General features: G+C 40.2%; 2 protein-coding genes across 2 annotated transcripts; both read left to right on the top strand.

The window, feature by feature from the left end:
- The first annotated feature begins 257 nt into the window (after positions 1-257).
- LOC134176211 (uncharacterized) lies at positions 258-6439 on the top strand. The gene is made up of 17 exons (XM_062642897.1): positions 258-507; positions 569-694; positions 1504-1565; positions 1633-1695; positions 1799-1890; positions 1959-2062; positions 2777-2881; positions 2993-3120; positions 3213-3317; positions 4152-4176; positions 4247-4444; positions 4506-4631; positions 5510-5571; positions 5639-5701; positions 5805-5896; positions 5965-6068; positions 6136-6439. Exons 1-17 carry the CDS (start codon positions 285-287, stop codon positions 6165-6167), a joined length of 1710 nt encoding a protein of 569 aa, XP_062498881.1. The 5' UTR covers positions 258-284; the 3' UTR covers positions 6168-6439.
- Positions 6440-6781: 342 nt separating this feature from the next.
- LOC134188062 (O(6)-methylguanine-induced apoptosis 2-like) lies at positions 6782-14967 on the top strand. Its single transcript, XM_062656247.1, has 12 exons — positions 6782-6883; positions 6995-7122; positions 7215-7319; positions 11054-11099; positions 11167-11224; positions 11292-11361; positions 13922-13980; positions 14045-14094; positions 14153-14256; positions 14429-14493; positions 14550-14740; positions 14809-14967. The coding sequence occupies exons 1-12, from the start codon at positions 6790-6792 to the stop codon at positions 14874-14876; spliced, it is 1038 nt and encodes a 345-aa protein (XP_062512231.1). The 5' UTR covers positions 6782-6789; the 3' UTR covers positions 14877-14967.
- The last annotated feature ends 130 nt before the right edge of the window (positions 14968-15097 follow it).

Genomic DNA, 15097 nt, shown 5'->3' on the forward strand with positions numbered 1-15097 from the left:
TGTGTGTGTGTGTGTGTGTGTGTGTGTGTGTGTGTGTGTGTTATGTGTGCGCGCACGCGAGTCTAGATTAGATTTGTACAGAGTTAGCTCTCTAGGCAGCTGCAGCTAACACATTTCTATCAACAAGCACCGATAGGCAAAACAATAACAAATGACCATGAAATGTGTACTACACTTCTGACATTGCAAGCTAGACAAGATCCATTTTGAGTAGTCGGACAACCGAGGTTTGTGTCTAAGGTTAAAGGTTGCAGTACCCGTATGTACCCAGCTTCTGATCGATCATGTCTATGACTGTTGCGTGTACATGTATTCTCATCGTATCTGCTCTAATCTTTTCATCGTCGGCAATGCCGATAGAGGAGCGGAATTTCAATGAGACCATTGGAAAACCTCTAGGTGGTGTGTATGGGGTCGATGTTTCTCAACCGACCAGCCAGTCTGCATTCAGTTGCCTGAAGAACAACGGCTACAGCTACGCTATAGTGAGAGCTCATTACAGCGATGGTGAGTGTATCGGGATCTGTGAAAAGACGAATAAACAAACGGTGCATCTGCGCCTGCCCAGGGGGCGTTGACAAAAACGCTGTAGAGACGGTTGCAAATGCTTGGTCTGCTGGAATGTCGCATGTCGACGTCTACTTGTTTCCGTGCTACAGCTGTGGAGATCCTGGAGGTCAAGTAAGGGAAACAGGTATATCATTATTTTGTGTACATATTTTAATTAATTAACGCTGTAGAGACCCTCTTTCTCGATCTCATACAACGTAAGCTGTTGGGGTAAACGTACTAAAAGTTTTGGTAAAATCCTTTTTGTAGTCTCGCGTGGCCAGACCTTTAGCGTACCTGGGGCGAGAGCAGAGTGCCCCTTTACTAAATAACACGTGACCTAATCACGTGTAAGGACACACCCCACAGTTTACGTTAAGTCGGGCAAAGAAAAGAGCCTGGTGACTAGGATACTTAACTTAAAAAGTAATCAACTCAAGTAAACAATTAGCTTTTGAAGACTTTGTTAGAGTTTGTTTTTTTGTTGGTGAATATTTAGAAAGAAAATCAGTAAAAATATTTGGACATTTAGCCAATTTTTTTGAAATATGCAACATCCACATGACATTCCTTTTCTTTTCGAATTACAAGAACTGTTTGTTAGTTAAAACGTTTCGCAAGAATGTTAGCACGTCCAAAATGTTCCCGTTTTTCTGTGATGTCTCTGAGAGTTTGATTCAGAGCTTCTAGTGCATTATACACAGTATATACACACAATAACACACACACACACACACACACACACACACACACACACACACACACACACACACACACACGCACACCTGAAATTAAGCTTCTGATATCTACACAATTATTAATGCTCACACCGTCTTCAAATTAGCAGTCAGATGTTGGCATTGTTTAACATTTGCTGTTGGCAGAGTTATTGTATGTCATTTCTTGTCTTAATGTACATTAATTTTAGTAACTAGTTTGTATGTTTGTGAACAGTGGACTATCTGAGAGACCATGGAACCAAGTACGGCATGTTGTGGCTGGACATAGAACGATCTGTATGTCACAGTTGGTTTCTAAAGTTATGTAATAATTAATAGTTGTCTACTGCTTTTATTTTGGTAGAGCTGGTCCGGTGACAAAAGTGCTAATCAAAAGTTTTTTAGTGACATGCTGTTAGCAGCCAAAGTAAGCTAACGCTCCTAGAATAGTTTCTGTTATTTATTATGTGTACAGTACCAGATGTAAGTCATACGATGCAAACCTAATACATAGACTTCATTGCATGTAGTTGAGGAAAGTAACAGGCGTGTATACGTCCGAGTCACAGTGGAGCGAAATTATGGGAGACGACTATACGAAAGGAAGTTCATCTCAACTTTGGTATAGTTACATACAGATATGGTAACATACGGATTACTATCAAATAGTCGTATGACCGATTTCCTTAGGTATCCGCACTATGACAGCAATCCTTCGTTTAGTGACTTTGAATCGTTTGGTGGATGGTCCCACCCTGCTATAAAGCAATACAAAGGTTCGTCTTCCCTTTGTGGTGAGTGAAGTGTATTGAACGTAGTGAACATGTTTGCTGAAACATGCAATGACTGTGTTTGCCAGGAGCTGGTATTGATGAGAATTGGTATCCTTGAAGCAGTTGGAACTTCCTTTCTTTGTCTTGATGACTCGTGTCTCTTTTGCTGTTTATTTCTTACAATTGCATTTGTCCGATTTCTATTTTTGCAAAACAGTTTGCTGTTTAATGTGACGTCAGCAGTCCTAGAATTTGTGCAGCAGCTGTAAGTCCAAGAAAGTACTGTACTAAAATCTATTTTAAACTTGCTGTGACTGTGTATGGTTTTTTGCCATCGCTGTGTTGTATATGGCATGTTTACAATTTTATGTAAATGTTTGCATGCGCTGAACACTGGAAACACACTTATACTGTATCGACTGGAATGCACCTGTAGAGACTGGAAATAATAGCCAAAAATATTTTAATAATTAAACTGGAAAAAAGCATTTTTATAGATCGAAAATACTTTTATGCAATCTGCAAAAGTGTATGGATTGAAAATATTTTAATATTAAAATTGAAAATATTTTGCAGATTGAAATGATTCTAGAAACTAACAAATTTTTACTAAACATAATTTATATACAGTACGCTACAAATACGTAATGATGATGTCAGCAAGTACAAATTAATCAAAAGATCGCGCGCACCTACCTACGTCTTGTTGGAATCCGAGGCCTATTGCTGTCATAGCAACAGGGGGCATGGCTACCAGCGACAGCGTTCGCCTCAGAAGCGAATTAGAGGCGCTAACGAGGTCTGTCGGTGGCCCTATCAAGCCAGGAAAAGTATTCAAAGGTAACTAATTTGTTGGCTATTCTAAGAGGCTAATTACAGGCCACATTTCATGAGAAATTGTGTAAGAGTCTGATTGTCATGCGAACTTGCAACAGATGTGTGCGTTTTCAGGACAGAGGAGTAAGCCATCTGCGAACAACTGTACTATTCCGAGCAGATACCAGACGATTGTCTACGAGAACACCGAAAAGAAAGGATTCACGACGAAAGCCCCACGATTTGACGATTACCTCAATGTGGTAAGTAAATTATGTGTGAACAAGTCTCTAGCTGTACTATCGACGAGGATAGAGTGACGTGGCGGTCCAAATGCGAATGTTTTTGACGATAGAATGAAAATCCGGGTCCTGGCTCGTACAGAGTGCCGAAAGAAGCGATGAAGCAGAAGGATGAGTCATCGTTGTCTAGGAGAGGAACAGGCAGCTGTGCGTCGAAGGTAAGTAAGTAAGTGTAGTCAGATAGAAAGAGGGTTTGGTCGTATGAGGGTCTGGACGCTTACAGTTAATTGAAATTCGAATTTTTAGGTTGAAATTTATGCTCAAAAGAGATTGTAAAGATTTTCTAGTTTGTTTTGTCTGTATCTCACATGGCATTAGTGTATTGATTTTTTATACGCCTTACAGTTCAGTCTGTTGTCTTCACTAAGGCCGTGTTTGCACTATAGATGAACCTTAATTACTAATTTAGCTTAAACGCGTTTACAACTAAACCAGTTCAAGAAAGTGACTGTTTCCACTCGGAACTTGCACATCCGGGATGTGCAAAACAACGGTCTATGAACGCCTTATTTTAAAGTATTGGGCTGATCGGTCACCAAGTCAGTGCAACTGTTGGTTGTCACTGATTCAGCATCTCAACACCTCGCATCGCAAACACTTTGAATAGGGTCATACTCTTGGCTAACAGATTAGTCAAAGTATTGACCACGCCCACTGTTGTAAGGTGTGTCCTCAGTTACTGGGCATGTGTGAAAGCATGCAGTACCACCTCTGGGGTGCAATGGTACATGTTGTTGTTGTAATTGTGTGTGTGTGTGTGTGTGTGTGTGTGTGTGTGTGTGTGTGTGTGTGTGTATGTGTGAGTGAGTTTTGTGTGTGTGTGTGTGTGTGTGCGCGCACGCACGCCTAGATTAGATTTTAGCTCTAGGCAGCTGCAGCTAACACATTTCTATCAACAAGCACCGATAGGCAAAGGAATAACAAATGAGCATGAAATGTGTACTACACTTCTGACATTTCATTTCATCGGCTAATTGATTTACTTTGAGTAGTCAGACAACCGAGGTTGGTGTCAAAGGTAAAAGGATGCAGTACCCGTATGTACCCAGCTTCTGATCGATCATGTCTACGACTGTTGCGTGTACATGTATTCTCATCGTATCTGCTCTAATCTTTTCATCGTGGGCAATGCCAATAGAGGAGCGAAATTTCAATGAGACCATTGGAAAACCTCTAGGTGGTGTGTATGGGGTCGATGTTTCTCAACCGACCAGCCAGTCTGCATTCAGTTGCCTGAAGAACAATGGCTACAGCTACGCTATAGTGAGAGCTCATCACAGCAATGGTGAGTGTATCGTGATCTGTGAAAAGACGAATAAACAAACGGTGCACCTGCGCATGCCCAGGGGGCGTTGACAAAAACGCTGTAGAGACGGTTGCAAATGCTTGGTCTGCTGGAATGTCACATGTCGACGTCTACTTGTTTCCGTGCTACAGCTGTGGAGATCCTGAAGGTCAAGTAAGGAAAACAGGTATGTCATTATTTTGTGTACTTGTTTTAATTAATTAACGCTGTAGAGGCCCTCTTCCTCGATCTCATACAACATAAGCTGTTGGGGTAAACATACTAAACGTTTTGGTAAAATCCTTTTTGTAGTCTCGCGTGGCCAGACCTTGGCGTACCTTGGGGAGAGCAGAGTGGTTTAATTGGCTCTGCTCGCCCCTTTACTAAATAACACGTGATCTAATCACGTGTAGGGACACACCCACAGTTTACGTTAAGGCGAGCAAAGAAGGGAGCCTGGGGACTAGGATACTTAACTTTTAATTAAAAAGTAATCAACTCAACTAAACAATTAGCTTTTCTTGAAGACATTGTTTCAGTTTGTTTTTTGTTGGTAAATATTTAGAAAGAAAATCAGTAAAAAATGTTTGGACATTTAGCCAATTCTTTTGAAATATGCAACATCCACATGACATTCCTTTTCTTTTCGAATTACAAGAACTGTTTTGTTAGTTAAAATGTTTTGCAAGAACGTTAACACGTCCAAAATGTTCCTGTTTTTCTGTGATGTCTCTCTGAGAGTTTGATCCAGAGCTTCCATTGCATTATACACAGTGTGTACACACACACACACACACACACACACACACACACACACACACACACACACACACACACACACACACACACACACACACACACACACACACACACACACATACCCCCCTGAAATTAAGCTTCTGATATCTACACAATTATTAATGCTCACACCGTCTTCAAAATAGCAGTCAGATGTTGGCATTGTTTAACATTTGCTGTTGGCAGAGTTATTGTATATCATTTCTTGTCTTAATGTAGATTAACTTTAGTAACAATTTATTACCATGTTTGTATGTTTGTGAACAGTGGACTATCTGAGAGACCATGGAACCGAGTACGGCATGTTGTGGCTGGACATAGAACGATCTGTATGTCACAGTTGGTTTCTAAAGTTATGTAATAATTAATAGTTGTCTACTGCTTTTGTTCTGGTAGAGCTGGTCCGGTGACAAAAGTGCTAATCAAAAGTTTTTTAGTGACATGCTGTTAGCAGCCAAAGTAAGCTAACGCTCCTAGAATAGTTTCTGTTATTTATTATGTGTACAGTACCAGATGTAAGTCATACGATGCAAACCTAATACATAGACTTCACTGCATGTAGTTGAGGAAAGTAACAGGCGTGTATACGTCCGAGTCACAGTGGAGCGAAATTATGGGAGACGACTATACGAAAGGAAGTTCATCTCAACTTTGGTATAGTTACATACAGATATGGTAACATACGGATTACTATCAAATAGTCGTATGACCGATTTCCTTAGGTATCCGCACTTTGACAACAATCCTTCGTTTAGTGACTTTGAATCGTTTGGTGGATGGTCCCACCCTGCTATTAAACAATACAAAGATTCGACTTCCCTTTGTGGTGAGTGAAGTGTATGGAACGTAGTGAACATGTTTGCTGAAACATATGCAATGACTGTGTTTGCCAGGAGCTGGTATCGATGAGAATTGGTATCCTTGAAGCAGTTGGAACTTTCTTTCTTTGTCTTGATGACTCGTGTCTCTTTTGCTGTTTATTTCTTACAATTGCATTTGTCCGATTTCTATTTTGCAAAACAGTTTGCTGTTTAATGTGACGTCAGCAGTCCTAGAATTTGTGCAGCAGCTGTAAGTCCAAGAAAGTACTGTACTAAAATCAATTTTAAACTTGCTGTGACTGTGTATGGTTTTTTGCCATCGCTGTGTCGTATATGGCATGGTTACAATTTTATGTAAATGTTTGCATGCGCTGAACACTGGAAACACACTTCTACCGTGTCGACTGGAATGCACCTGTAGAGACTGGAAATAATAGCCAAAAATATTTTAATAATTAAACTGGAAAAAAGCATTTTTATAGATCGAAAATACTTTTATGCAATCTGCAAAAGTATGGATTGAAAATATTTTATATTAAAATTGAAAAATATTTTGTAGACCGAAATGATTCTAGAAACTGAAATATTTTACTAAACATAATTTATATACAGTACGCTACAAATACGTAATGATGATGTCAGCAAGTACAAATTAATCAAAACATCGCGCACCTACCTACGTCTTGTAGGAGTCCGAGGCCTCATACTGTCATAGCAACAGGGGGCATGGCTACCAGCGACAGCGTTCGCCTCAGAAGCGAATTAGAGGCGCTAACGAGGTCTGTCGGTGGCCCTATCAAGCCAGGAAAAGTATTCAAAGGTAACTAATTTGTTAGCTATTCTAAGAGGCTAATTACAGGCCACATTTCATGAGAAATTGTGTAAGAGTCTGATTGTCATGCGAACTTGCAACAGATGTGTGCGTTTTCAGGACAGAGGAGTAAGCCATCTGCGAACAACTGTACTATTCCGAGCAGATACCAGACGATTGTCTACGAGAACACCGAAAAGAAAGGATTCACGACGAAAGCCCCACGATTTGACGATTACCTCAATGTGGTAAGTAAATTATGTGTGAACAAGTCTCTAGCTGTACTATCGACGAGGATAGAGTGGCGTGGCGGTCCAACTGCGAATGTTTTTGACGATAGAATGAAAATCCGGGTCCTGGCTCGTACAGAGTGCCGAAAGAAGCGATGAAGCAGAAGGATGAGTCATCGTTGTCTAGGAGAGGAACAGGCAGCTTTGCGTCGAAGGTAAGTAAGTAAGTGTAGTCAGATAAAAAGAGGGTCTGGTCGTATGAGGGTCTGGACGCTTACAGTTAATTGAAATTCGAATTTTTAGGTTGAAATTTATGCTCAAAAGAGATTGTAAAGATTTTCTAGTTTATTTTGTCTGTATCTCACATGGCATTAGTGTATTGATTTTTATACGTCTAGCAGTTCAGTCTGTTGTCTTCACTAAGGCTGTGTTTGCACTATAGATGAACCTTAATTACTAGTTTAGCTTAATTAAACGCATTTAAAACTAAACCAGTTCAAGAAAGTGATTGTTTCCGCTAGAAGCTTGCACATCCGGGATGTGCAAAACAAACCGTCTACGAACGCCTTATTTTGAAGTATTGGGCTGATCTGTCGCCGAGTCAGTGCAACTGTTGGTTGTCACTGGTTCAGCATCTACTAGTAGGACAGTGGTGTAGATACGGGGAGGGGGGTTCTTGGGGTTCAGTACCCCAAAGTTACGGGCGTAGTTGCTTATCTATTTTTATAGTCTAATAGAGTGATTTTATGTACATAATTATACAGTACCGAAATGATACATTGTTAGTTTGTAAATCTATACATACATACATATACAGTTAATTTTGAACAAATTAATATTAATTTTAAACAAATTAATATTAATAATGAATCCTCCAAAAAAATTGCTCTGGCTATGCCGCTGAGTAGGAATTTGCATGATGATGACCAAGGACACCGTTTTCTCTCTCTCCGTAGCTGCTGATTTCTTTCCCTTAGTTAACGACTCTTACATCTTTTAATTAAGGCAATCCTATACCAGCAAAATAGTCAATATCATCAAACTGGGTTGTCAGAAGCCATCTAAACAAGCACGCTACTGTCACGTGACAGTTAAACCTAAACCACTTTGCTAAACTTACTTTGCAGTAGGTTTAAGAAAGCAGTTTAGGTTTAAAATATAACTGGTTTAGTGCAGGTGAAAACAGGTCAATTCTTATAATATATAAACCAGTTTAGTTTAAACCACTTGTTACACCGGTTTAGGCCACTAACACGCCTTTATTCTTGTTAGGATTTAATATTAATTCTGTATTTGACCAGATGTGTAGCCTCGTCCCCAGACTCACGTGAGCTTGGCAGTGTCCGGTTCCCGACTTTCAACCCAGGGTTGTAGCCAGGACCGTCTTTACCCTCATTTTGACAGTTGGGAGCGTTGCTATATGGTTGAGGAGGTTCTAACCGTCAAATGAAGAGCAGGTCTGTGGAGTGTTTTTGCTGCCTAGTCGCACTATGGAAACTGTAGGTGGCAATGTGAAAGGAAACATCTTGTTTATGCATTGTACAAATACAGTTACACTAAACTATATGTAAAAGCACCTGAAGACGAGTGTTGGTATTGTAATCATATGTACACTTAAAATAGGTCACCAGTGAATATCCAATCTGTACTCTTCACAACAGTTGAACTGAAAACTTGACCAATGTACTGCGGATTAATTGGGCTTTAGCCATCCTTTTGATGACAGCTGATAGTGAGTGTGATTTTAGCAAATAACAACTAATAAAGACATGTTCCTGGATGTTTAACTTAAGAATGAAGCTTTGGTTCATCTAATAGAATTTCTCTAGCTAGATGGTTCCTCTAGTACTGATTTCGACTTTAGTTATGCATTCAGGAACGAAAAGAAGGTTTCCTATGGACCATATTGCTATGGCCTAGAGCATAGACTTACTGGTTTGCTTTGATATGGTAATGTAAGTAGTGTGTTGTAATTGTTAGATTTTGAATACAGTATAATGTTTGCAAGCATGCCTTTAAAAGCAAGTATGAGCGTGGCCACTAAAGTTACTGTGAGTGTGGTTATTATTAAAATTAGTGACGGTTGGTGCAAAATCCTGGCTAGAACCCTGCAACCTCCAGGTCTGGGGACGAGGCTACAGATGTGAACATGCCATATTGTTCACAGATTACACGTGAACTCCTGGTCTGCATCAAAAACAATACGTAAGATTGCTATTAATCAATTAATTAATTAATTAATTAATGATGTTTAAATTAAAAGTTTTATATTTATTAGATGATGGCTCAAGTATTGTGTGAGTTGCCTTTGAGACGTTCTTGGGTAATAGGCGAGGGACATTACTGGGCGCGATCAGAGGAGGTACTGCATGCACTACCCTATCCAGGAGTTGGGATGGGAACTTCTACCCATTCTGAGGTCGGAGAGCGTAGCGATCGTTTCCACAGGTCTGTTTCTACGGTAGCTGCATTGCTAGTAATTTGCTACCAAGTGAAAAAATCTAAGTGTTTTGGAACACCACGCTCACTTAGAGCAGACCGCATCCCATGATGATCGACTTGAGGGGAGGATTGGGTTCTCGACCACTGCTTGCAACTTCCACTGCCAACTGCACAAGAAGAGAGTCCAGAATAATACACTAGCACGTAATTTGTACACATTCTATTGCCCTATATAGCTATATCACCGTAGATCTAGATGTATACTAAATGTGTGTGCACCTAGAGACCAGACGTTATCTAGAACTTCATGACTTGCTCTGTTAGATCAGAGTAGCATAAACAGACACATTGGATAAGAGAAACACTTCGCAACAGACTAGTGAACATGGACATCGACGACTTCCGTAAACCGGAAATGGATTTTATCGTCACAGTTGCGAAGTCAAATCTTGGGGTCTTTGAGATTTTTCGATACAACATCTTTCCATAACTATTGCCCTATTCAAAAAAGCGCTTAATGGCCCATAGGCCCCACGTATACAAATGCAAAGGCATGATCAACCATCATGATGACGCAACTCAAGACACGTCAAGACTTGGGCAACTATTTGAATCCTGTGGCTAGAGTAACACGTAAAACAACACCTCGCATCGCAGACACTTTGAATAGGGTCATACTCTTGGCTAACAGATCAGTCAAAGTATTGACCGCACCCACTGTTGTAAGGCGTGTTCTCAGTTACTGTGCATGTGTGAAAGCATGCAGTACCACCTCTGGGGTGCAATGGTACGTGTTGTTGTTGTAGTTTGTGTGTGTGTGTGTGTGTGTGTGTGTGTGTGTGTGTGTGTGTGTGTGTGTGTGTGTGTGTGTGTCACAGTGTGTGTGTGTCACAGTGTGTGTGTGTGTGTGTGTGTGTGTGTGTGTGTGTGTGTGTGTGTGTGTGTGTGTGTCTATGTATGCATGCACGTGCACTTACACTGCTACATCAATTCTGTAGATGTAGCACTAGTGTGCAAGGGTGCCCACCTGGTGCTATGGCACTACAGTAATGATTCTGTAATTACTAAACTACACAGATCCATAACTAGACACATACGAGACAGTACATGTATGTCTCAGGACACGGAAACAGTTCGGTCCATGTCATTTCTGAAGCGCATATGCAGAAGTCCCCTGCAAGATTTGCCTTGTAATTTCGTGATCTCGTAGTCTCACAATTTGTTCAAAATGAGATGACGTAATTGTTACATCATGTGTATAGTGACGTAATTAATGACATCATTTGTTTTAGAAACATGAACCCCAACCTGCTATCTATATTGACTGTTACCTTTCACATAATAATTAATTATATCTATTACTATAGCAGAACGATATTGTTAGTTGAGTCAGAATCATGTGTAGAAATTTATTGTCCATCTTTACCTACTAAAACAAAAGATCTAATTAAGTTAAGCACAACGTGCTCATACTTGTGATTTATATTAATCATTTAGTATATTGTAGGGAAGACGTTTTCCAAGGTTGAAGACACAACACGGTTTAGCTCCAGGTTACATTTCCAACCTCTAAAGCTACATAACAATATTTTCAATTCTTCTGTTGTTGAATTGTTTCAGGGACGTATAATGTTTGCTCGCTTGTTCATCCAGACTACAACAAGGCGGGCGTTACCAGGTAATCTTGCACGATTTCAAAGCAAGGGTTAATAGAATATTTAATCTTTGTGAATCTGCTGTTATAGAAACTTTCACCAGCCTGTAGCTGTGGCACACGAAAAACCCGACTTTGGGCCAGCGCCTAATACATACAATGTAAGCAATTTAGATAATAATTAATATATTAATGTTAATTATCATAAGCTGAAAAGTGTACTTAAAGAGTCATTACAATCAAAGATACGAGATATGAGTCATTTGATGTAATTGCCAAATACTAACAGTAACAGGGTAACATTCTTACAAGAGCTACTTCACAATTGCGTCATGTGTGCAAGCTACATCAACATAACAAACAATGGTAGGGCTGAGCATGCTCATTGGGCGACTAAAACTAAAACAGTGCCACCATGGTTGGAGCAATTATCAGCCAAACTTCCAATTATCTGGTACAGTCGGATGTCAGTTATCCGAACACTTTGGGACCCGACCTGTTCATAACTCTGAATATTTTGGATAACTGACCTTAGCTGTACTGGCGTGCAAACAGGTGTCCTTGGGTCTCATCTAAGCCAATATATGTATACTGAACAAAAATTGCACGAACACCCAAACTTGACTGCTCTCTAATGAGAAAGTAGTTTATTATCCAGGGCCGTAGGAGCCAGACTGGTGGTCCAGCCATAGCCGGACAACGTTTTTCTAGAGTGGCCTTTACCACAGGTCTATGTTAGGGCCATAGAAACAGGTCCAGTTTGTCCAAACCATCTTTCGAGAACTTTACTTCCGATAGTTCACGATTGCACGAAACTTACTGTTTGAAAATATATGTGATTAAATAACTAATATATAATTGAAACAAAAGTAAATTAAAGAGTGCTCTCTTTAGCCTTGTACCAGACCCTCTCGCACTGTTGTGCCCGGTTCCCGTATAACACAACAATGCCGGAGAGCGTCGTCATGTTATACGGGAACCTAGCATGACGGCGCATGAGGGTCTGGTACGAGGCTAGCTCTCTTGGCGTGCTATTCTTAGACCACACTCTCTTAGTGCGTGTTAGGCCTGACCACTTTTGAAATACTTCCTATGGGCGTGTTACTATCTAATGTTACTACATTGCACCTTGTTGCGCATGCACGTAACAGTTTATAGCTCGTACTTCTAGAGGGTGTCCAAGGCACTCTGCATTCGGTTGACTGGCGCGTTCGGATAACTGACATCCTACTGTACATGATTTAATAGTCTACCTAATTAAGAGTTTAATTAGTTTAGCAACATGGTATCGTATAAGCTAGTTGATGCAGAGTAGGTTACGGTATTATAACCAAGAAATTCTCGGTGGTGTAAAAAGTTTGGTACACGTACCACTGAAATTTCCGTTTTCATAATAATCTATTTCGGTGAAACACCTCGGAAGATTGAGACTTCTGGCTGGATGCACAGTACACTACATGGTCGCCAGAAGCAAATTTAAAGTGCTACACCTTAACGCGCATTAGTAGGCATGGTCAAAGTAAGCGTGGTGTACCAATAGAATTTACCAAACACAGAAAACAAAGTAGATCGTCAACGACAGACATGATAGCTAGATCTCAGTTAGGCAATACAGTTAAAACATTGAACATACTCGCCTACATTCGCAACCGTGGGAGCATACGAACTCTTCAACTGAAGAAAATTGTTGCAATTTTTTAAACATTTTGCAAAAACTGCTACGACTATGGCCATAGCAGTTCTGGCGGTCCTGCACAGACCACATGTACAACACAATAGTATGCGTGTGCAACGCAATAGTATACAGTAGTGGACTAAAGTATTTGCTGGGCAAGAAATTTCAGGGGGTTTTCAGGATGTTTGTGTTTTAACCTACTGTAGGTGTGTTGGTCAGTAGTGACCTGACGAATAATTAGAACCAACAACTGAGAATAAACTGATACTTTAAAATATCCCTCTGCCGGTGATAGGACTCAATACAGTTTTTGAAACCAGTTCAGAGAATGTGATCTATGATTACTATAGTGACTGAAATTGGACATTTTGACCCACAGTAATGCTGATTGGTACAGAATTGAGTCTAAATCAGTTGGTTGTTGTAATTTAAGATTATCGTTACAACCTGGTTAAAAGATTAAGTTTACATTACAACTTATCAAAGCATATTCAATGCAAACAATAGTCCAACCTTTGAAAACAAACTAACTTCCTCAATTTATGCTCATATCAGCACTTACTGCCATTCTGTAGGCCGGAATATGATGAAAAATCAACTAAAAACTACCCGGCAAATACTTTTGCCCACTACTGTAGGTGTAGTTAGATAATAATTGCAATAATTTACCATGTTCACAGACATTGCTGTTGACTCCTAGAGGTTTGACAACTTTCACAAAATTTAGATTGAGATTTACTTACATTGTAGGCCATAAAGTAAATTGCCACCGAGAATTTCTTGGTTTACTGTATTTCAGACTGTACTCATTGAAGTGATCGTACAGAATCAATTCTGTGCAGTCACAATCAGGTGGTGTAAGAGGCAGTTTGGGTATAACGCAAAGCAGTGATAGGATGCATGCATTGGGAATGTCGTGCTGCATGTTGTAAACAAGATTGTGTTCTGTCTTCGTATTTGGCTGCCCAATAGCAGATGGCCAACTGATATTTCATGCTCTTGTATTACAGTAGCACGCATGTAATGTAGGTATGTATCTGTCATAGGTAGACAAGCCTCATACAATGGGTCACACTGTAGGAGCGTGTGCTGCATTTAAGTCCAGGTATGACTCTCTAACAGTGATGTCACGTGATTATAGTATTGTGTGTGACGTGTGTATGTACCAGGACAACCAGGAATTCAGTAGACATTCCTCAAGTTGCCTATCCATCACCTTGTGAGTCTGACAGTATAGATTACATTGTATGTCGTGTAGCTTGTTTTCTTCATGTCAGGTCATTATATTATTAACGACGAACTAATGCATCGGTCACCCTGCAACCAAACGACTAGCTTTAAATCAACGACAACGCGGGAGGTATTTTCACCAGTTCCAGAGGTAAGATCAGATATCAATGAATGTGCTTGTTGATTGCATTAAAAACAATAAAGAATTCACTCCACTAACTGTCAATGTTGTAGACTACTATATAAATGTGTATGGAATTTTTTGCAGATTTGATGAGTATAACTCATGGTTGTTTGTATTAACTGATAACCGTCTCTTGTAGAAACCAGGGCCAGGAGCATACAATCCCTTCGCAGTAACCCATCACACATGCAGGAAGCCACTACCGTAAGAATTTATTGTTTTAGCAGATGATTGTTGTCTCTCAGCCATTTTTTGTTTAGACGGAAACATTACTTGTGTCTGTCTGCTCCTGCAATGCCTCTTCCTATCCCTCCTCCTGCTCCTGGACCAGGCCATTATGATGTGGTTGACTACGAAGGTCCTCCTAAACAGTTTATTGGTGGTGCAGTATTTCGTTCAACGACAAGTCGGTGGAATGCTGAAATGAAGAAAGATGTCATTCCTGGCCCAGGTATGTGCATGAAGTAAAGCTGAATATGCCCTTTTGTCTAGACCTTCCTAACTATGATGTTTGAATAGGAAAATATCGACCTTCAAATTTAGGAAAACAATCCTTTATTTTCAATACTGCTGGCAGATGGTTGTAGTATTGATAGTTGGCTGTACAGTACTAGTAGATATATCTATTGAGATACGTCATCATACAAAAATTGTTCTAGCAATGGCCTGCATAACCATTTGCCTATCTGGGTCTACCACTAAGTATGGAGGGGACACCAGGTCTAGTTGCTGCATCAAAGGTACACATCACTTATTGAATGAGCGCATGCGCGGAGCGAGTCATCACATAGCCGTATATCACGTGACC

Source organism: Corticium candelabrum, chromosome 1 (genome assembly GCF_963422355.1).
Source record: "Corticium candelabrum chromosome 1, ooCorCand1.1, whole genome shotgun sequence".
Classification (NCBI taxonomy): domain Eukaryota; kingdom Metazoa; phylum Porifera; class Homoscleromorpha; order Homosclerophorida; family Plakinidae; genus Corticium; species Corticium candelabrum.

What these genes read in the sequence shown, in the direction of transcription:
- LOC134176211 (XM_062642897.1), top strand. Translation starts at nt 285, where the DNA reads ATGTCTATGACTGTTGCGTGTACATGTATTCTCATCGTATCTGCTCTA. An exon ending in GGCTGGACATAGAACGATCT is followed by an intron (nt 1,566 to 1,632) that starts GTATGTCACAGT and finishes TTATTTTGGTAG; the next exon opens with AGCTGGTCCGGTGACAAAAG. An exon ending in AGGTCAAGTAAGGAAAACAG is followed by an intron (nt 4,632 to 5,509) that starts GTATGTCATTAT and finishes GTTTGTGAACAG; the next exon opens with TGGACTATCTGAGAGACCAT.
- LOC134188062 (XM_062656247.1), top strand. Translation starts at nt 6,790, where the DNA reads ATGGCTACCAGCGACAGCGTTCGCCTCAGAAGCGAATTAGAGGCGCTA. An exon ending in ACAACACGGTTTAGCTCCAG is followed by an intron (nt 11,100 to 11,166) that starts GTTACATTTCCA and finishes GAATTGTTTCAG; the next exon opens with GGACGTATAATGTTTGCTCG. An exon ending in CAGCGCCTAATACATACAAT is followed by an intron (nt 11,362 to 13,921) that starts GTAAGCAATTTA and finishes TATCTGTCATAG; the next exon opens with GTAGACAAGCCTCATACAAT.